We start from the raw sequence: 22,851 nt of genomic DNA on the forward strand, positions 1-22,851 counted from the left end.
AGGTTGCTGGTTCATTCCCCACTGGGGCACTGCTGCTGTAAACTTGAGCAAGGTAGTTAACCCACAATTGCCTCAGTAAGTATCCAGTTGTATAAATGGGTAACATTGTAAAAAAAAAAAAAAAAAAAACCCTGAAACCTATGTAAGTCCCTACGGATAAGCGTGTCTGCTAAATGCCAATAATGTAATGAATGGGTTGTGCTTTCTGACTGTTCATTTCCCAGAGGAAGGAGAAACTATCCCCCAGCTACACACCATTACTTCACCATAAACCGGGTTTTTGTACAGAAGAGCGGCTTCTTGGTTCTGCTCACAATTGCTGTGAAACGCTACACAGCCTCTTTTGAGGACGGAAAGCATTGTAAGTAGTGGTCATTATTATATTGTCATTAAACTTCAGTGTTTTTTTTTTCTGGCTCCTACAGAAGGAGGCGAACATCCTTTTAAGAATCGCTTGGCTGCTTTGAAAGCTTCGGAGTCCGGAAAATTGCTACGCGGAGGAGATCTCTAAACTGTCGGGTTTTTTTTTTTTTTGCCAAGACGTTTTCTCATTCTGAAAAGCGAGCCGTCTAATTGGTTCACGCGCTGCCAGCAGCCCCCGCATCAGCCCTGCAAGTTAAAACAAGTTAAACAAGCTGCCTGTTCAGAGAAAGCGCAGCAGCGCTGGTGTCTTTGACCAGAATGATAATGGAGATACTGGCGTCCCTTCAGGAACCCGGGAGGAGAGAGCCCAGACGGAGGCCAGGGGGTCCCCGAAAGACCCCATGGCCCCGCGGACGAGCGTCCCCAAATGGCATCGTCCTGCTCCCAAGCGGTGGGAAAGTGCCCTGAATGGGGCGCGGCGCCCGCAAGGAAGTGGCGCGGTTGGGAAGAACAGACCCCCCTCTGAATCGGGGACGTGTTTGGAAGCGGCGGCGTCACTAAGCTGGAGTGATGTCTTAATTGTGGGCCGGTTGGCGCGGTCAGCTCTGACTCTTTTCTTTTTTTTTTTTTTACCTCCAGGCGTTTGGGGTGAGGCGAGCGAGATGGAGGGGGGCGGTTGGGTTGTTAAGGGGGTTCAGGCTGAACGCAAGCGTGCCAGGAGGTGGTTTTGTCCCCTTCTCCACCCCCTCCACACCTCCTCCTCCAGAGCTGCCGTCACCCATCCTCACAGTTTACCCAGAGGGCTATGGGAGAGCGTGTGTCCAATGGTTATGCAACCACTCTGCCACAGTGAGCTAGCACAGACCTCCAGTGTGCTCCCCTGCCTGTGTGTGTGTGTGTGAGTGTGTGTGTGTTTCAGAATGGGACTGGGAGAGAGAGGAGGGGGGGAGATGTGGAAGGGGGGAGTTGAAAGGGGGGCACTCATAGGAGGCAGGGCTGAGTTTAGTATTACACAGATCTCCACCCCTCCGCGCACACTTTAAATAGTCAAACCTTTTACAGAACTCCCACAGATCAATATTTGGGGACAGTTTCAAACCCAGGGCAGATTTTGGCATGACAATGAAAGGTGAGTGGCACATCGTGTCATATTCTTCATCTGCTCCCCTAGCTCTGTGCCCTGCTCTCTGCACCAAGGGGGCATTAAATTCCTATCCAATTTTTAATTAGTACAGTCAGTACAGTGCTCTCTGCCTCGGCTTGTAGATTCATAACCTGTCAGTGCTGGAACATTTTTTTCCTCAAACAGTATCTTGCAAAGTAGTGAATGTTCACAGATTCTCAGTTGCACTTGTGTCAGGTTCCTATTTTGTATTCTAAAGTATTTTCCAAAAATGCAAAACAAGAAAAAGTGTGTTTTGCATGCTTTACTACTTTTGTGCAGTTCATTTCTAGCTGAGAGCTGTGATTTTCTGAGTTTCTGTTTCATTTTTTTTGTTTCTGTGGGCATAGTCTACTCCTGTTTTTTAATCTGTTTTTTTTTTTTTCACTGTACCTTCCCCGCGCTCATACAAGCTACAGGGTGCATTTCTGTAGCAGAAGTAATATTAATAGCTTATGGGACCGCTGCCATGCAAATATATCTCTCCATGAAATCTGATTTCTGCAGAGGGAGAAAACGGTCATCTGCACTATAGGTTTGAATTAAATTTCCACTTCATTGCTTTCCTGCTATTTCTTCGGCGTGCGGTCTCTGTGCATGCGTACACCTCCAATCTTCTCTGAAAATCAGCACAGTTCTGGAATTGAAATTGGTGCATTCAGAATGTGTCCTAGTTCTTACTGCACTGATAACTCTGGCAAATGAATAACAACAAAGATTAGATAATCTCTCCTGTTTCTTACAGCACTGTATGTTATGCATGTACTGAGTGTTTGGGAGTGCAAAATTTGTATCTGTATCTGACTGTAAGGGGTTTTATAGTCCATGGCCTATATATATATGTGTGTATATATATGGCCAAACATTTCTGCAGCGGCATTGTAAACCAATATGACCGAATGAGAAAAGCATGTTTGCTTACAGCAGTTACTCACAAAAGTAACAGATGCAGATCTACTGTTTATTGGAAATTGTATGTTTGCATGCAAGATTTCAAAGGAGGGTCAAACTAATTTTTGGTGGCTAAAAACAATGCAAGTACATAATTTTCCACTTTCTGTGCAGGAGGGTTCAAATTACCTGCAAGCAACATAATATTTTTGGTTCAGATTTATGAATGACAAATACTCACATCCAGAGAATCATATGGATAGAAAAGATCATTCTTCTCGCTACGAATTACATTGTTGCATGTAGTGATGGGGAATGAACTTTTTTTTTAAATGCTAGTATTTGTAAACAAAATTCTAAATACATCTGGCAGCAAGTTGTTAAGGAGATGTGTGCACTTTTAATGAGCTGCCCAGGTAGGCACAAGGTCGTGATTTGGAGGAAGTTCCCCTTCTGGAGTAGGATGGCTGGCTAGACGTGTATCGTCACGAACGGGATGGGTTAAGTCACGCTGAGTGCTAGTGAGTTAGCTGGGCTGAAACCCATCTGCACTTACATAGGGCTACAGCCAGTGGGCGCACTGCCCTCTTACCTCACGCTGTCCATGTTGGTGAATGCAGAGGCAAGGCGCTCGGGGGAGGTGTCCCTTCTTGGGGGGTTGCCCTCTCTCATTGGCAGGTACCACTGGCTACTTTCAGTGCTTAAGATGCAGTGACATTCCAGGCTGTCAATCACTGCCGGTTGCTGTGGGGCGCTCGTCAACAAGTACACAACAATTTGAAGTGGAGTCGTCGTCTTCTTCTTTCTCTCGTCTTTCTTTCTCTTCTCTCTCTGTCCTGCGCTCTTTTCTGTTCACTCCTATCCCTCCGGTGTTGTTCCTGTGAGAATTTTACACTCATTCCCTCACACCGCACCCCAAAGCAGAGAGCTTTGAAGTGATGCCTTCTGGGCGCTGTCTGATAGGCTGCTCCAGGGGATAGTCAGAGGTTTGGCAGGTGATCGGACTTTTGACACTGTTCTCCCATTGGAGAAAGCGGCACTGAAGCTCAGTGGTTTCTGTAACACGTACACAAGCGTCTCTGCAGGCGCCTAGCCTGACATCAGGGGCTCCGTGAATGGGCAAAATTCCACCCGCTGAGATTTGAAGGCTAACGATCTAGCGCTAAGATTTTCGTTTTGGCTTGAGCAGGAGGCACGTGTTCTCTCTCGATATGTGACATCTCTCGACATGGTGAACTGCCTTAACCTATACCTTACCTTTAATGTGATGCCTGTGTAGGCTTATGCGCTGCGAGGCAGTTTCCCACATTCCCATTGTAATGTGATTCAGTGCCTGCTAATACTCAAGAGATTTACACAGAAGATCAATCCATCAGTCACTTTAACACAACAGGGGCAAAATGTTGAGGACAAACAAATCATGGTGGTGTCAAGGACGTTCACCCTTGGGTTCATTTACGCCATCTTAAAGAAGCTGGGTTTAACTGCAAATGGAATAAGCTACTGGAAGGCTAACCATTTTACGTGTGTTGCATTTTCTCCTCTGGAAAAAGAATTATTTAAGATAATGCTGCAGGAAAGTCGTCATGCGTGGGTCTGTTGTGTCAGGCGCAGTGGCCAAGTGGTAAGGCGTCGGTCTCGTAAACCGAAAATCGCGGGTTCGAACCCCGTCTGTGCCTCAAGCTGTAAGAGCCTTAGCACTATTTTAAGTGTCAATAAGAGTACACCAAATCCTGTGGATTAAAAATGCATCTGGCCTCCGTAGCTGGCTATGCATCCCTGAAGTCTGTACTGATATATCTGAAGCATTGAAAGTTAAGAAAAATTCATCCTTCAAACAATACTTGACACAAAGGAATGACATATTACAGGGTGCAGTATAGCGTAGTGGTTAAGGAGCAGGAGTTGTAACCAAAAGGTTGTTGGTCAGATTCCCTGCTGGAGTACTGTTATTGTGCCCTTGAGCAAGTTACTTATCCCACAATTGCCTCTGTAAATATCCAGCTGTATAAATGGATAACATTGTAAAAAACTGTAACAAATGTAAGCCACTCTGGATAAGAGCGTCTGCTGAACGTCGATAATGTAATGTAATGCTAGTTCTACTCTAGTGCTAGTTCTAGATGCTGGCTGTTTGTTCCCATAGGTCACCTACCAAAAACCCAGCCGGTGTTTTTACCGCTTGGCACCATCCTCTGAGAGGGAGTGCACTCTCAGGGCATCAGAGGATGCCCATTGTCTCCAACCTCAGGCATTTCAAGACAACAGCCATTTTTAATCCCGCGCTTTTTTACATTTACATTTATTCATTTGGCAGATGCATGTATTCAAAGTGACTTACAAGTGAGGCAGAGTACAACACAAGCAAAACGCTATATAAGGAGTCAACAATATTAGAAGCGCTGCATGACCAAGTTTCAACAGCTGGCCAGACAAGGTACAAGCTAGCTAGCAGAGATACAAGTGCATGAAACCATACATTTGAATTTTTAAGGAAAGCAAAGATTAAAACATAAGAAAGTACATTAGGTGGTAGTGTTGCAGGGGTTCAGGTGAGTGTGGAAGAGCTGTGTCTTCAGATGTTTCTTGAAGAGCGCCTCAGCAGATTGGACAGAGTGTGGAAGTTCATTCCTCCATTGAGGGAAAATGAAGGAGAAAGTTCTGGATATTCATTATTAATGGTTTTAACCCCACTCTTTTGGGCGTCGAGGAGAGTTCCTGCCTTTCTTTTCCTACAGGGGGGCTACGGACCCCCAGCCCTGCAATACAGATCATTAAGCTGTTTGGTCAGCGCTGTTGGGATCTAAAAGAGGGGGGTGGGGGGCGGCAGGGCCACCGCGGGTCCGTTAATGTGACACGACAGGAGTGAGCACAGCCAGCGTGCTCTGTGTTCCCCTGGGGCCCGGCGTGGTGTGCAGCGCGGCCCCTTCGGAGCAGCGTGTTAGGGCATTTCTGGGGTCTCGTGGCATTTTGTCCTCAAAGCAGGCGCCATGTCGGGCATGAGTCTTGCCCCACACCTCATCCCAGTGTTACAGCTTCACGCTGACTTTTGGGAAAGGGTTGCACATCCTGCCAGACTGTTACGCCTCTCTGCTTCCTCCAATGAACAGAGGGGAGGCTGGAAAAGGAAGGCAAGCCTGAGGAACCCTGAGACGTCAATGTGCCCTATAGATACAGGGCTGATCCTAGATCAGCCTGAGGAACCCTGAGACCTCGATATGCCCTATAGATACAGGGCCGATCCCAGATCAGCCTGAGGAGCCCTGAGACCTCGATGTGCCCTATAGATACAGGGCTGATCCCAGATTAGCCTGAGGAGCCCTGAGACCTCGATATGCCCTATAGATACAGGGCCGATCCCAGATAAGCCAGAGGACCCTGAGACCTCGATATGCCCTATAGATACAGGGCCGATCCCAGATCAGCCTGAGGAGCCCTGAGACCTCGATATGCCCTATAGATACAGGGCCGATCCCAGATAAGCCAGAGGACCCTGAGACCTCGCTGTGCCCTATAGATATAGGGGTGATCCCAGATCAGCCAGAGGAGCCATAAGACCAAGTAAAGGAATAGTGATCGTACCTTGGTTATGTCTGTATTATGCCTTAGTCCCCAGCCCCAATGTCTATAATATGAAATGAACAGAACTGGTCTCCCTCTCTCTGCAAAAATACTCACAGGATGAAGACGACTGCTTTTAGGATCCCTTTCAGAGCTTTTTTTTTCAGTGAAATACCTCCAACCAGTCAGTGCTATTTTAAAAATGCAGAGGTTGTGACACAGGTCAGGTCGTTGAAAAGGAACTGTTTGACAGGTACTGGATGAAAGAAAACATATCCCCTTGTGTGACTAACACAGTCAGTAGTTATTGCTGCGATTCTCAGACCGACCGTTAAAGTTACAGCTTACAGCTAACCCCAGGATCTGCGTCTGCAACAGTAATATGAGTGATAGGCAAGTGTTATAAAGGCTCCAAGCCATAGAATTCACGTATCAGGCCACTGTTTCGTGTGAGAATGTCCTTAGCAACACCTGGCCTTTGGAGATATGCTGGCTTTCTTTTTCCCTTATATGGTTCCCCCAGCAGCATGGCCACACCACAGATATTCTATATTATAACAAGATATTCAGCTCCTGCATCCTTCCATCATCCATCTGGCTTCTGGCTAGTAACAGGAAGTTCTGGTGCTGGGTTTGTTGGTATGCTAGTTATGGATGTGCTCTTTCAGACCATGCTCCTTCATGAATGCTGGTCATGAGCCAGCAATCTTAACATATATGCCAGGGGTGTCCAAACCTCTCCTGGAGGGCCACTTGTCCTGCATGTTTTAGATCTCTCCCTGCTCCAACACAGCTGATTCAAATGATCAGTTTGTTATTCAGCAGCTTCAGGAGTTCATAACAAGTTGATGGTTTGAAACAAGTTGATCTAAAACATGCAGGACAAGTGGCCCTCCAGGAGAGGTTTGGACACCCCTGACATATGCATTCAACAATGCCAGAGACAGAACTTTGAATGTGAAATGCACGGAGCTGGCTATCTGGTTGGTGTGAATAAAATCTGTGGCGACGCAGCCCGCCGGTGGTCTCCAGGGAGGTCCAGCTGCTCATCGGTGGCTCCTCTGCTCTCCTGCAGGTGACACGGAGAGCGTACCCAGGGTGGATCCCTCCAACGGGCACAGCAAGCCCCTGGAGATCGTCCCTCAGACGGAGGAGAAGATGAAGGAGAGGGGCCAGTGGAGTAACAAGCTGGAGTTTGTGCTGTCTGTGGCCGGGGAGATCATCGGCCTGGGCAACGTGTGGCGCTTCCCCTACTTGTGCTACAAGAATGGAGGAGGTGAGTGTGGGGCCGGTCACTCACGCGTGTCCTCAGACACTCTGCCTGAAGGTCGGGGGGGAACGGTAAGCCACTGGCCACGCAGAGTGTGTTGCAACAGCAGGCGACAACAAGATGTCTGCTGCTGTGTGTGTGTGTGTGTGTGTGTGTGTGTGATTGTATGTCTGTGTATGAGTGCATGTATGCATGTGTGACTGAGTGTGTAAGTGTGTGAGTGTGGCTATATGAGTGTATGTGTGTATGATTGTATGTATGAATGTGTGAGTGAGTGTAAGTGTGTAAGTATGAGTGTATGAGTATATGTATGAGTATGCGAGTATGCGAGTGTGCGTGAGTGCGTAATTGTGTGAGTGTGTCTGTTGAAGAGGAAGGTGAATCTGGGCTGTAGGGAGTGTGTAGAGGATGCTGAGTTTAACGGTACATGGTGTGCCCATGTGCTGCTACCTTTTCAGTGTGTCTGCTGAGGGACTGGAACCCGGGCCCAGAACATCTGAACAGAGCCAGTCTTAATCAGCACCATTAGACTGCTCCTATTTTTAGCTGGATAGGCTTGTTTTGGTGCACACTGCCAACACCAAACCAATAAAAGAAAACTCTCATAATAGGAAAGAGGCAAATCTTAGACCTACATCCAAATATTACATTATATTCATGGCATTTAGTATACACTCTTATCCAGAGCGACTAACATAGATTAGAACAATGTTATCCATTTATACAGTATAGCTGGATATTTACTGAAGCAATTTTGGGATAAGTACCTTGCTCAAGGGTACAGCAGCAGTGCTCCAGCAGGGAATCGAGCCAACAACCTCTCTGTTACGATTCCTGCTCCTTACCACTATGTTACACTGCCGCCCCAAATATGTGACAAATTATTACATAATGATTGCATACATATACATGTACACATAGTGATTAAATACATATAAAACATGTAAAACATTAAAATATGTCCAGACATGCCACATGTTTAGACTTTACACAGTACAGTCAAATACTGTACATATATATGGATATGGTAGAGCCTCTTAATAAATTCACATACATCTGGTCACACAGCTAATAATTATAATACATATGTAATACATATATGTACGGTGTGGTTCAAGGTAATATCTGCCAGGCTTGTACCATGTACAAAGGGTCGGTGATGTTTGGTGTTTGTGCGGAACTTCTTGGACACCCCCTCAAGGCGGCGGGGAACCTGGATGGGTCAGGGGTCATTGGGACAGCTGTTGTTTGATCCCCCCCACCCCCCTCACCCCCCCTGACGGTCCACCACAGCTGTCTCTCAGAGGAACGCGGATGTTTGGGGTTTGGGAAATTCGATCGTTCTCAAAACAACCTCCGTCTTGCCCCGACAGCCTAAAGTCATCTCTGTCCACGTAGGGACCTCAGTTTGCTCGGACGAAACAGAGCCACAGCTAACCAATGAAAAAGTCCACCCGTCTACATTACATTCAGTCAATATTAGGAGGTTACGGACTGTTTGTAGATGTGGTTTTTGGAATATTTTAATTATTTGTCAATGAAAAGGAGTGAATTTATGGAGGAGAAGAGGCTATTCAGCCAATCTAAGCCAGGAATCAAAAATACATCTCCTGCTGGACCAGTCTGGGGTTTTGTAGTCAAGACAACAGAAGTGTGCTCATCTTACTGATATGAGCAACAGTGTCAGACCAGGTTAACAGCACTCCTCAATCAGTGAGTGCAAGCACAACTCCATTCAAGCACCACCACTTGACTAACCTGAAACTAGACAGCCTAGAAAACTATTGGAGGTGGTTAAGTACATACACTACTGTATATCCCAATGCCACTAAACCACAATATCCATAACAAATGGCCATAATACCAGTAAATAATCAGCAAGTGATACTAGCATGAGTGGCTGGTGTTGGGGGGTGGGAACCGAAGGGGAACTGAGATGTAGTCTGTAGAGGTGGGTGAACTCTGTGTGAGAAAAGATTTCGGTGTCAATGTGAGTTTGTCAGTGTGCAATATCCACCTGCGCCCTCTTGCTTACTGGGAGTACCTAACATGAAAGGGATATTTCAGGCCTCCTAGGTACCCGAAGCGGCAGTAAATGACATCACTTCCTTCTGCGCCCTCCCGAACAGGTGCCTTCTTCATCCCGTACCTCATCTTCCTCTTCACCTGTGGGATTCCCGTGTTCTTCCTGGAGACGGCGCTGGGGCAGTTCACCAGCGAGGGAGGCATCACCTGCTGGCGAAAGATCAGTCCACTGTTTGAAGGTGATCCATACATCTGCAGTGAATGTCGGCTCTGTGCTGCTTAAATTGCCTTGTGTTTCCATTTATAAAAGCTGGCAGATTCAAAGCGCCGGGTTTGAATTTGCAGCCACACACTGCAGATGCTGCCTGTTTCCCCATCATTAGTCACGTCCACAGTCGTGATGTCATCAGACGCAAGCATTGTGGCAGATGACATCACAATCGCGGTTATCACTGATGACCAGATGGAGGCTTGGCTTTGTAAGCTCCATCCCACTCCTTCATTTACCTAGCAGGAGATTGGTCAGAATTTCATAGCCAACTTGACATTACATTACACTATTGGCATTTAGCAGAGGCTCTTATCCAGAGCGACTTACATAGGTTACAATTTTCACATGTTATCCATTTATACAGCTGGGTAGTTACTGAGGCAATTCTGGGTTAAGTACCTTGGCTGAAGGTACAACAGCAGTGCCCCAGTGGGGAATAGAACTGGCAACCTTTCAGTTATGAGCCCTGCTCCTTACCACTGTGTTATACTGCTGCCCCTTACAATCAGAGTGACAGCACTGAAGCCCTCTCTCTATACTGAAACCCTCCTCAGAGACAAGCACTTCTCCCCGGCCCTCTGTCAGGGGGGCACGCAGGAGTGGAATTCTGGGAACGCCGACAGCATCATCCGTGTGTGTTTATTCAAACGGAATGGCTGGCATCTTCCCAGCACTGGCCTATTTCCAGAAGGGCAAAGTGTTCATGGCTAGACCCGGGCTGCAGCACTGGGCCTCTGTGCGCAAACAGTCTCTGTAGGCATCATCCATATCATCCTATGAGCAGGAAGGATTTAAAGCAAACAGTTAGCATGTCATTCAAGGTCTCACAGACCAAAGACCTCACTCAATCCCTGCACCCAACATGTTTTAGACCACACACACACAGAAATGTCACACAACATCTTCTTTCTCTATGGGACATGATTTCCTTCATATCATGAAACATGACTTTAATCTTTTGTGTTCCTCTCATTTTCTGGTGTAGGTATCGGCTATGCAACGCAGGTCATTGTAGCCCTGCTGAATGTCTACTACGTCGTCGTTCTGGCCTGGGGCATCTTCTACCTGAGCTTCTCCTTCTCGTGGGACCTCCCATGGTCTTCCTGCAACAACACCTGGAACACAGGTCAGTGAGTTTGTCCAGAGAGTCCAGCAGTTATTCAGGGTAATACACTTTGTGTTTGTATTAGAGAGCTGCACTTCGAGGCATTTTAAACTACTGTTCTGGCAGTCACCCGCTCTGTTAATTGTTAATCCGTGCTTCATAAATTATCAAAAATAACTTCTTCTCACTGTAAAATCCTGTTAGTCTGGGTATTCATAGCTATGTAGTGTTTATATTCAAAGCTATGTAGTGTTTATCACAATCAAATGAAACCTGAAACACAGGCATGTTTACCAGTGATGAACAAATAGTGGTATGTTTCATTATATGATTATTATATTATGATTATGTTGTATGTGAGCAAATACATTTGCAAAATATACAGACATAATGCAGACAAAAATATATTTAACAATCTTTTTAGAACAATGCTGTTGTGGGAATATGCTGTGATATGGGAGTCTGATACAGGAATACGGTGTGACTCCAGGTTGTGTTTTTGTCTTAAAGAAACCTGTGTGGAGTTTCAGAGGAGAAATGATTCCGTCAATTACACCAGCGTTGAAAATGCCACCTCTCCTGTCATTGAGTTCTGGGAGTAAGTGGTTTTGAACCTTTACAATTGAAAAACTGAAATGTCTTTTTTTCACAGTGACAGTTCAGAAGAGCTGGTTAACAGCTGCATATATACAACTGAACTCATCTGTCCTGGACATAGAGGCAGCAAGTCAATCATGACCAAATCAATTGACCACCAGTGTGATACTCCAAATGACAGAGCCAATAGTTTTGCTCTCTGCCATATTCTCTTGTGTAAAGAGAGGTATTGTGACATTTGAGCAGTACTGTGAACTGAGTCAGGAAGTGTCGGACAGAATTCCTCTGTGATGTCATTTCCTGTTCGGTCATGTTGTGGTCGTTTCTCTGTTGACCGTGCACACAGGCGGAGGGCCCTGAGGATTTCCTCTGGTATTGACCACATCGGCGTGCTGCACTGGGACCTGGCCCTGTGCCTCTTCATCGCCTGGATCATGTGCTACTTCTGCATCTGGAAGGGTGTCAAGTCTACCGGGAAGGTGAGCAAGGCCCGTGAAGCCAACGCACGACCGTTTCTCCCTTAAATCCCTTGAATCCCTTAAACTATAAATGCTGCATCATTTGCAGAGAGATTTGTGATGTCACTCCCTGCTTACTGCCCGATTACAGTTGTACTTGACACAATGTACATACAGTGATATGATGACATTATATATTACATTACATGCATTTAGCAGATGCTCTTATGCAGAGCAACTTCCAGCACAAGGTAACATAAGTGTATCCATTAAAGTTAAATGTACTATAAGGCTAACAACACTCCCAGACCAGTGAGTGTGAGTATAACACCATTCAAGCTCTACCACAAGTTGCCTTGTGCAACCTGACAAGGCAATGGAAGCCAAGTATAATACTATACATCAGTCACTAGAACACAGAATCCAAAATACATCACAATACTACACATAAAATAAATATCAAATACTAGAGGTAGCAGGTGTTAGGAGGCAGGGCTTGAGGTGGAACCAAGATGCAGCCTGAAGAGGTGGGTCTTCAGTCTGCGTCAGAAGATGGCCAGTGATTCTGCTGTCCTGACCCCCATGGGGAGGTGACATGGGTACATTTTGCTGTAATGAGGGAAGTATGCTCCGCAGTGCACTGTATGTGAATATAGCTTTGTCCTCCAGGTGGTGTACTTCACCGCAACCTTCCCCTACCTCATGCTGACCATTCTCTTGATACGCGGGGTAACCCTGCCTGGAGCCTCCAGGGGAATCCAGTTCTACCTGTACCCCGACCTGGGCCGACTGGCTGACCCACAGGTAAGGCCACCCGCCATGACCACCCCACTTTTTGACTCCATTCACTTACACGCAGCGTTAGTGGGGAACTCCTTCAGTTTGCTTGGGAGACTGTTCCCAGATCAGCACCCAGGCGTTACAACACTGGGGTCAGTATCACGCGCTTGTGGCAACCGCTGACCTGAGCGCCCACATCCACGGATGCCCCACCACCTGGAGAACCCACCCCCGCTTCCCTCTCTGCTGGGGGGGGGAGCCCAGCGGGGGCAGGGGTTGCGTCCTGGATCAGCGCGCCCGGCTGGAACGGGGGCGTTCCATGAGGGCTCAGCTGCGCATTATGAAAGAGTCCGCAGCGGCCGTTTCGGCGGGGTAGAGGAAGACCCCCTACGCCGTCCGAAAACAGCGTCCCTCGGGCCCCCTCTTCCACCACCTGCCTCCCCTGACCTCCCCTGACCCTCCAGATCGGTTTGAACTGGCTCTTAAAGCATAGCCTGGAGGAATAACAAACTCTCTCCAGCGGGGTGCCTCCAAGCAGCGCAACCCCGTGCTCCTTCGCTCCAGCCAGCCCTTCCTGGAGACCAAATGTCACCAGCTGAATCTCTCCTCCTGCTAATCACCTCCATACCGCACAAAGGCATCTGTCCTCCTCCTTCTTCTCTTCCTCCAATGGTCTTCTGGTCTTTCTGGACATAGCACAGACGTGAAATGACATTACAAGTGTATAACGCGACTGTGTAGTGTACAGCTTCAAAGATCCCTACATTACATTACTATCATTTAGCAGATGCTTTTATCCAGAGCGACTTACATAGGTTACAGTTTTTACATTTATTTAGCTGGATATTTATACAGCTGGATATTTACTGAGGCAATTGTGGGTACCTTGCTCAAGGGTACAGCAGCAGTGCCCCAGCGGGGAATCAAAGCAGCAACCTTCTTTTACAAACCCTGCCGCTACGCTACACTGCCACCCCCAAAAAAACACAACTGAACTCTATTAATGGAAACTGGCAGTGGGTGGACGTAAACTTTAACCTCCAAGAATACTGATGCCTTAAAGCAGTTTCTTAAACCTCTCACCCACACCAGGTTAAAACAGGCGAGAGATCTGAATGGAGAGATGTTCAGATATAGTCCAAATTTGATGCTTGGCTGTTGAACGAAGCATCTGATTGGTTGAAAAGGAGGTGATTCTCCAAAAGATATGCGCTCCCCTGTCAATTTCCCGATCAGCTGCGCTTGGCTTCAGTCTTTGCATTTGACCAGACTCATCAGGACATACTTCAGTGCACAAATCTTGGGCTTCTGAGCTGGAGAGCTTTCCTGGAGGGGAAAGTGACGCTCGAAGGTGGTTGACTGTGTAACTTTCAATTTAATCATAAATCCAAACACCATGTTAGCAGAAATGACACAGCAGAATAAAGGTGGTCCAACAGGTGAGAACCTGAAGAGAGCTGGCGCTTGCGAGACACGAAGTGGTCCATTTCTCAAAGTGTGTTTGTAGCCACTAATCACATCACTGAGGAGTGTCCCTGCATTTGCCTCATAAATGAGGGGTATCTTTCAACTGCTATTACACTAACCAAGTGGAAATGAGAGAGAAACCTCCTGCAATAACATGTGCAGCACACCAGTTACAGACAGAGCGATTCCCAAAAAAGTACTGGAATAAGAACTGGGAAGACTAACAAGAATTTGAGCGCTTTGCAGCAGTGGAACCTGTCCGGTCAGTGATATCACGCTGTAAGGTCTCTCGCATCTGTGCAGGAGTATAGCGTGTCAGTCCTTTGACGCGTGGTCAGTGCAAAGGCCATCGTCGCTACAACTGTGAAGGTACTCAGGTGATTTTTGTCTTTTTGTGCGCTGCTGTGATTTCCACAGCCCCCTCCTGCAGTGAACTCACCCCTCGGCGGAGTTTAAATGGGGTGACTCTGCTGTTTTAGTGCCACGCAGAGGACCCTGTGGAGGTAACGGTTCTAGAGTGGAGATAAGCGACCTGCTTCAGACGGATGCGCATCCAGCTCGCTTTTTGACCTTGAACTCCTCTGTAAGTCCATCTCTGCTGGTATGATCAACAGCCCTCTGTCTTAATGGTTATATAAAGCACTCTGCAAGAGCAGACGCACCGTAAGGTGACAGCAGGAAATATGAAAACACAGGCGTGAATGGCCTACATTCGCTGGACACTGTGCTGCGGTCACGTGCACCTCTCTGTCCTCGATGTTATTCTGAGCTTGTATCTGGCAGCGTCCTGAGTCTTTAGCACTGCTTTGCTGGAGCTGTAAAACAAAGACAGCCCTCATTCAGAGAGCGGAGCCGTGCACCGACACACAGACACACACACACACACACACACACAAGCGCGCACTCAGTGGAAAAGTACCACTTGGCCTAGGGGAGATGGCCCGGGCCCTATTGTCAGGTGAAGAGAGGGCCTTGGGAAACAGTTCTTTCAGAATTTGCCCAAAGCCGGTCGAACTCAGGGACTCGCTCTTCTCCTCCGTCTCTTACATTAACTCTTTGCGTGAAAGAAACGGTCATTAGTCTCACCTTGTTGTGCCGCCGGTGCGGGGTTTTTGCGGTGCTGTGACGTGGTGGCAGTTGGGGGAACCGGTCCAAAGTCTTTTGTTTGTCCGCAGGGTAAGTGAACCCAGGACTGACGGGCACTAGACTGCAGCCATCACTCCACCCAAATGTCCAGCCAAAGGGCAGGTACCCTGGAATAACCTGAGCAAAAGCCACATGCACTCCCGAGCGTGGTCAGCAGGGGGCCGCAGGTCTCACTGATAGCAAATTAGCACGTTGTTTCCGCTAGATGGGTTTGCAGTCTGTTGGCACTGTGCCAATAGTCTGGAATCACTGTGTTCACCAGGAGAGTTGTGGTGCTGTGTTGTATTTGAGGGCTTCATCCCACCAAATCATTTTGTCAGTCCCCTGTTGTGAAGGAGAAAGAGCTTCACAGCTTCACTACACTGTCTCCTTTTGTTGTGTGTGTAGAGTTTTGTGTGTTTTCCAGTTTTAGCTATGGCAGGGACAGTTATTCGGTTCAGCTCACATTTAGCTTCACATAGAGAAATATTGCATGGCCTCCGCACAACTTACCCGGTGACAGATTCCTCGGGGTTAAAGGAAACGTAATGTTGACGCACTTAAGACACCAAAACCGTGCAAACATTGGACCACTCTGTTACGAAATGGAATAGAAAAGTATAATGATTACACCACTGCCTGTCCCCTTAACAATGCAAACACTGGACTAGCCTTGAGTGTAACGTATCTATGGATACTATAGTACAGCATAATGTAGCTTAATGAATACAGGTGGTCTGAATATGGAGGAATAGGATCAACTCTCCCAGATCTGACTCAGCGCAGCGATGGCAGAGTGAGGCTGTGTGATCCACAGAATGCATGTAGCTGTCATGTGTTATCAATGATGTGAACCAATCAGCAACGTCTTTTCATTGGCTCATAAAATGTAATGAATGACGATAGCGGGGTAGCTCCACCCACTGTTCCATCACTGCTTTGTTGAACAATAGGACTACAGATGTTCTACATACGGACCAGATATTCTGCTCCCTGTGGTTCGCATTGAAAGTGCCGTCTCTGCATTCGAAGCTTCATGTGTTCTGCTTTGCTGGGTCATTATTACCGTTCTTGACACGATGTTGTCTAAAACAGAACACACAAATCTAACACAGAAAGGCAGACATCATCAGATCCTCCCATGTAAGGAAGTGAGGAGAAATGCAGGGGCTGATTATCTGGTCATGTTATAGAATACAGGATCTGTGAAAGGGCCTCACATAGCCACCTGCCCATTGGCTATTGCAGGCATGGAAATGCCAGGTCACCAAAAGAGCCTCTGGCCATTGCTTGACCGTGCGGGCTCTGTCCCTTCTCTTTCTCAGGTATGGATGGATGCCGGGACCCAGATCTTCTTCTCTTATGCCATCTGCCTGGGCTGCCTAACAGCACTTGGGAGCTACAATAAGTACAACAACAACTGCTACAGGTGAGCGGCTGAGGCACAGAGCTGGAATGCTCTTCACCAGGCTTTGGAGGAATGCAATAGATCTGACCCTAAATACGAGAGAAAGGGCTCCCCCTCTTCCTGTTCCCTTAGTACGCTGTTACATATCAGCTCCTCCGATGATATCCTCACTCAGCTCCTTTCTGGTAATGGGAAAGTGGGGCTTCACAAGTCCTCTGACCTGCTACCGGCCACTGACTCAAATCCACCAATCAGAAGTCTCCGCAGCAAAACGCTGTGATTGGGTGAAATGAGCGAGCGGCCGGTGCCGTGCGACGGCTCGGCGAATCCTCACCAGGGATCTGTGGCGATTGCAGGGACTGCCTGGCGCTGTGCTTCCTGAACAGCGGGACGAGCTTCGTCGCCGGCTTCGCCATCTTCTCCATCCTGGGCTTCATGTCGTACGAGCAGAACGTGCCCATCTCCGAGGTGGCGGAGTCAGGTACGCGCTCCCTCCGGCGCACAGCTACGCGCTGCTCCACCATTCAGCCATCACAGGAACTGCAGGAGCTTATGAATTTCGGACTCAGGACAGAGCTCCTCTTTGTTAGAGGGGAAAAATGCTACTGATATTGCACATGAGGCTCTGTACATGCCATGCCAAGACACATCCACGGTCCAATCACTTTACCAGGCCTCTGGTCAATTCACAGACTATACCTGAATCACCACATTATAAAGTACCTGACACCTTGATTAGTTCTGAATTATTAATGTAATATATTGATAAATAAAAAAAAAAACACATTACATTTCAGAGTTCAGGGATTGCTGGTAGCAAATAGCAAAATGCTTTACTCAGGTACATTTTCGTTATGTTTTGTTGCTTAGCAGACTCTCTTATCTAGAGGGACGTACAAGATAAGTACATATACCATTACATTTACATTAAAATCCAGCAGATGCTTTTATGTAGAGCCACTCCAGAAGTCAAGGTCAAATGGCATCCAGCAAAACAATATAAAATGGCAGTGTAGCATAGTGGTGTGTAGCATAGTGGTAAGCAGCATGGGTTGTAGGTGGTACTAAGTGTATATGACAGGAATCACAAGCAGTGATTGTGTCCTGATCATGTCTGATCGGTGCTGTGCTCCTGCCTCAGGGCCCGGCCTGGCTTTCATTGCTTACCCGCGGGCGGTATCCATGATGCCCTTCTCTCCCGTCTGGGCCTGCTTCTTCTTCATCATGATCGTGCTGCTGGGGCTGGACAGCCAGGTAAGGGTTAATCTCTGTTTGTTTCTATGCAAAGTGCGAGACACACGTGAACTCTGCACTCTGACATGCTCCACATGCAGAGTGAGTATTACTCCACTGAAGTCACATGCAGGGGAAAGTCTGAATGCCCCACCTTTGCGTGGGAACAGCAGTGAGCTGCTCAAGCATGTCTGTTTACACAAACTTCCACCCTCCAACCCTGAATACACACAAATACACGCACACACAAACACACATACAACCATGAAGACATATACACATATACAAGCACACACATACACAAAACACACATATAAGCACATACACAACCACACACGCACACACAAACACACACATAAAAAAGCACCCATGCAATTGTATATACAAGCATGCATATATGCACACACACACACACACACACACAACCACAAAGGCACACAATCCATAATCAGCTGAGCTGCTAGCCTTGCTGATTGGCCATGCACCACGCCTGGCATATTAAGTTCAGCTGAACAGGCCCGGTCAACCTCACACTGCAAGCTCTCAACCCCCTCCCACCTTTCCCCCCTGCATAGTTCGTCTGCGTGGAGAGCTTGGTGACGGCCGTGGTGGACATGTACCCCTCCGTCTTCCGCCGGAAGAACCGCAGGGAGCTCTTCATCCTGGGCGTGGCCATCGTGTCCTTCCTCTTGGGCCTCATCATGCTGACGGAGGTAGGCTGCAGCGTGACCCACTAACGCTCTTTAACGTTAAAACTCAGTACGACTCCCCTCTGTAACAAACCCACTGTGGAGAAAGGGACAGTCTCTGATCCGCAGCTCTGATTTCATATGTAGATACTTGCAGCTTTAGGCCTGAGGGGCCTCTGTTAATAAGCCTCAGAAAAAGAAGAGCAGCTTTGAGAAACAGGTAGCTTGAACATGTTTGACGTAAGGTTATGTCTTTTGGGGGTGGCTGTATAGCGTAGCGGTAAGCAGCAGGACTTGTAAAAGAAGGTTGCCGGTTCCATTCCCTGCTGGGGCACTGCTGTTGTACCCTTGGGCAAGGTACTTAACCTACAATTGCCTCAGTAAATATCCTGTTATATAAATGGGTAACATGTAAATTGTAACCCATTCACTCTGGATAAGAGCATCTGCTAAATGCTAATAATGTAATGTACGAATAGCTGGTGTGTGAAGTTTACACAGCAGTTCCAGCCAATCACATTTCTGAATTCTGTTTTGCATCCTCTCATCGCAACGTGCATGTCTCATCCTCTCTCTCTCTCCGCAGGGCGGAATGTATGTGTTCCAGCTCTTCGACTACTATGCCGCCAGCGGGATGTGCCTCCTCTTTGTGGCCATTTTCGAAACCGTCTGCATCGCCTGGATTTACGGTGAGCGTCTGGTCGAAATGAACGGGAACCTACGGAGAGACAAACACAAGGCAAAGGAGTCATTCACACCGGTGATGCAAACCATCAGCACTGTGTTCCCTAGAAGGGGGTCTGTGCCCACAGAAAGCCCTTAAACTCAAGTCTAGGTTCTTAAAGGGCCCTGGTAAATAAAAGACATTTACACCTCATGATTTACACCACACAGCTGATTGAGCTTTAAGTCAAACTTAAATTCATATCTGCCTAATCAATAATGACTATTTTTCTAAACGTGTTCAAAAAGGAATTAGAAAAAAATGTGTTGAAGTTACTTTGTGAAGGTCCATGTCTATGATCTGGTTTATAATTGGTTCTGAAAATCGATTTACTCCAATTTTATTTCCGCTTGATGTTGAATTAATTTTGAATGGTGCTCTTCCCATTCATGTCTCTTTCCCTAGTGCCATATTGTAGTGCTTCACGCTGATTGGCTTCCTTGTTGTTTCAGGTGCTGACCGTTTCTATGACAACATTGAAGACATGATTGGCTATCGGCCTGGACCTCTAATCAAATACTGCTGGATGTTTTTCACGCCTGCAACCTGCTTTGTGAGTAACGTTTCTCCTTATTGAATTACTACACTTGTTTCAGCCTCTACAAATTCACTTGCATTCTATACAACTGGATAAGCACTGAGTGACTCAGGTATGTAACCTTGTATAATATTAAAATAGCAGCTTCCCACTAGAAAATAACCCTCTGGCTTCATTGGCTTATTACATTGTCCACATAACACTATACTCTTTCCTACAAGATCTGTATTTGATATGCCCTAAACAAAAGGGAAATAGCACCCTCTATTGGTTAACAGGGCAACAGCTATCCTTTTTGTCCTGTTTTATCACTGGAAATGGATATACAGTATATATATATATATATATATATATATATATATGAAAAAAATGAAACTCACAAGTGAAGACACATTCCTTTTTCAGATAATGTAAGTTATTAGACAGTGGAGACATCGGCTCGGTGAACTATCAGTAGATACTATCAACTCATAGGAGATGCTGAGAGTCTGCACCAAGGGCCATGTGAGACTACAATTAGAGCATTAAACTATGGCTGTTCCATTCCATTTAGCAGATGGTCTTATCCAGAGCACCTTACGTAGGTTACATTTTTTTTTTACACGTTACCATTTATCTAACTGAATATTTTCTGAGGCAATTCTGGGTTAAGTACCTTGCTCAAGGGTACAACAACAGTGCCACAGCAGTGAATTGAACTGACAACCTTTCGGCTACAAGTCCTGCTCCTTACCACTATGCTACACTGCCCCCCGGCTCTGAGGGCTATGAGTTCAGTAACTACTGTTGGACACCTCAGGTTCCTGAGTTACCCCTGTAAAACAGCGCCATATAAACGTGTACCAAAATGTTTAACGTCTAAGGCTGGGCGTTTTAATATGGTCTTTATAGAGATGTCTGCAAACCAGATGCAACGTGACAATCAAGCATGTGAAACTGTTAGAGGAGCTAGCAGGGGTGGATCCAGCTCCCTTAAATAGGCTAGTAGACCGGGCCACAGTGCTATTAAGGAGCCTGTAATTGTTGCCATGGGTTGAAACTCATGGTGGAAGTTTTTGTAGGTCCTGCCCAGCCAGCTGGCCCTGTAGAACCAGGCTTGGTAATTAGAGGTTTTTTTTTTTGCCTCCACAGGGTACGTTTGCATTCTCCCTCATTAAGTACACACCTCTGAAGTACAACAATGAGTATGTGTACCCATGGTGGGGCTACGCCGTGGGGTGGCTCCTGGCCCTCTCCTCCATGGTCTGCATCCCTCTCTGGGTCATCTTCAAAATCTGCACCAACAAGGGGACGTTAAGAGAGGTGAGCAGCGCCCCCAAGCTGTCAGCATTTCACCGGGCAGTGGGAGATGTTCCTGACTGTTTCAAAGCACAACTTGACAAACTTGGGTATTGCTTTATAATCATAGCTCAGTTTGTTATAGTTGACCCTTTGAGAATAGTAAACACAAATGTACATAACTGAAATCACATTATTGTCATTTAGCAGACAATCTTATCCAATGCAACTTACATAGGTAACAATTTTTACATGTTATCCATTTATACAGCTGTATATTTACTGAGGTGAGTCTGGGTTCAGCACCTTCAAAGTCAAAGGGTACAGTTGTGTCCCAGCTGGGAATCGAAGTAACAACCTTTTGGTTATAAGCCCTGCGCTTTACCACTATGCTGCCACCGAGATGACTTTCAAAACATTCCTGGTTTTGCAGAATGGGAGAAAATATTTTTTTCCCCAGTCAGCGCAGTATGAAAACATTTTACTCATTCATTCACAATGTTTAGCAGGACGGGTATTGTTTGGCCCCCTGCTGGCAGACACTGGTACTGTGCCAGTTCTAAGTGGGGACTTGAGGTTGTGACCATTGCAGCTCCTCCCCCTCTCTCTCTCTCTGCCCAGCGCCTCCATTACCTGATGCAGCCCTCCAGCGACCTGCCCAAAACCAAGAGGGAGCAGGAGAAGCTGCTGGCCATCTTCGCCCCCGACAGCGACGGCCTGCGCCTGCGGCCGGAGCCCACCAAGGACGGCTACATCCCGGTGCACGAGAGGGACTCCACCTGCTAGGGCCCCCGGCGCCAGTCATCCAGAGCCGACCGACCAACCACCCGTCAGCCACCAACACGGCCCGCCGCCCACACCCCACACCCCCCCCCCCCACACTCCTCAGTACCTCACACACGACAAAGCCGAGCAAGCGACGAGGCAGCGAGAGCCGCCCGCAGCCCCGTCCTGCTCCCGGGAAGCCGCCTCTCAGAGCTGGTGACACCGGCACAGGCGACGGCTTTTGGTGCACTGATTTACATGTCAGCTGGATCCACCGAGGATCAGCCGGAACGCGGAGGGTGGATGGCCATCGTCCACGCTCGAACTCAAACCCTCCCTTTCCACAACCCCCCCCCCCCCCCCCAAAACACTAACAGAGAATCTGCTGTCTCCGACCCCAACACCCACCGTCTAAAGTGCTTTCGGGCAGGAACCATGTCGGGCGACGGGAGGGTGGATCTTTACCCGACAGCAGCTAGGGCAGAGGTGACATCACCACAAAAGATGCTGGGGTGGTTCTGTAGCTTCACAAGCCTGGAGCTGCCGGAGTGGCATCTGCTTTCTGAGGAAGCATGTATCTTTACGAGGACACGGAACACCTTCCACTCATAACACACTCATTACTGTACGCTCTAACGGTTAGCATTAGCAACCTCTGAGGTAACACGTCAGGGGAGGGCGCAATTTTAAACACCACGGGAGAATAGTATTCACCATCCTCGGACTGAGTGTCCTCCCATGCACTGTCTCAGATCCACTGAGAAAGTGAGTCTTGCTCCTCTGTACAGACAGAAGTATTACATTACTCTTAATCACTAGGATAGGAGCACTTTCTGTGGTTATTATAATTATATATGTATAAATATTTTTTTCTTTTATGTATAAAACATTGAATCGCTGCTGACAGAAAATGTGAATGTCAAAGATCTCACATTCCTGTGTCTGTAGTATGACACCCCACCACCAACCATATTCACTGGGACAGACCCACACTGTGATGGATGTGTTGTGGAGCACATAGGAGACATAGGAGAAAACCAGATAACACACAGCTGAATCTCCATCATGTTGTTCATAGCGAGGAAAAAAGCCAGGATATACAGTCCCATGTTCAGAGAAGTGGACTTCGTGGAGAAAAGAA

At 47.2% G+C, this 22,851-nt stretch overlaps 1 protein-coding gene and 1 non-coding gene across 2 annotated transcripts; both read left to right on the forward strand.

Moving 5' to 3' along the window:
- The first annotated feature begins 1,449 nt into the window (after positions 1 to 1,449).
- Positions 1,450 to 22,063, forward strand: LOC118771695 (sodium- and chloride-dependent GABA transporter 2-like). Its single transcript, XM_036519703.1, has 15 exons — positions 1,450 to 1,492; positions 7,053 to 7,253; positions 9,377 to 9,511; positions 10,529 to 10,669; positions 11,159 to 11,246; positions 11,592 to 11,724; positions 12,373 to 12,507; positions 16,401 to 16,504; positions 16,840 to 16,964; positions 17,625 to 17,737; positions 18,292 to 18,429; positions 18,992 to 19,094; positions 19,582 to 19,682; positions 20,799 to 20,969; positions 21,567 to 22,063. The coding sequence occupies exons 1-15, from the start codon at positions 1,480 to 1,482 to the stop codon at positions 21,729 to 21,731; spliced, it is 1,866 nt and encodes a 621-aa protein (XP_036375596.1). The 5' UTR covers positions 1,450 to 1,479; the 3' UTR covers positions 21,732 to 22,063.
- trnat-cgu lies at positions 4,024 to 4,095 on the forward strand. The gene has a single exon. It is a non-coding gene; the product is annotated as a tRNA-Thr (tRNA).
- Positions 22,064 to 22,851: the final 788 nt, after the last annotated feature.

The sequence above is a fragment of the Megalops cyprinoides genome, chromosome 25 (assembly GCF_013368585.1).
Source record: "Megalops cyprinoides isolate fMegCyp1 chromosome 25, fMegCyp1.pri, whole genome shotgun sequence".
Taxonomy (NCBI): domain Eukaryota; kingdom Metazoa; phylum Chordata; class Actinopteri; order Elopiformes; family Megalopidae; genus Megalops; species Megalops cyprinoides.

Coding starts and splice junctions, on each gene's coding strand:
- LOC118771695 (XM_036519703.1), top strand. Junction 11,247..11,591: donor CCTGTCATTGAGTTCTGGGA/GTAAGTGGTTTT, acceptor CCGTGCACACAG/GCGGAGGGCCCTGAGGATTT. Junction 19,683..20,798: donor TCACGCCTGCAACCTGCTTT/GTGAGTAACGTT, acceptor TTGCCTCCACAG/GGTACGTTTGCATTCTCCCT.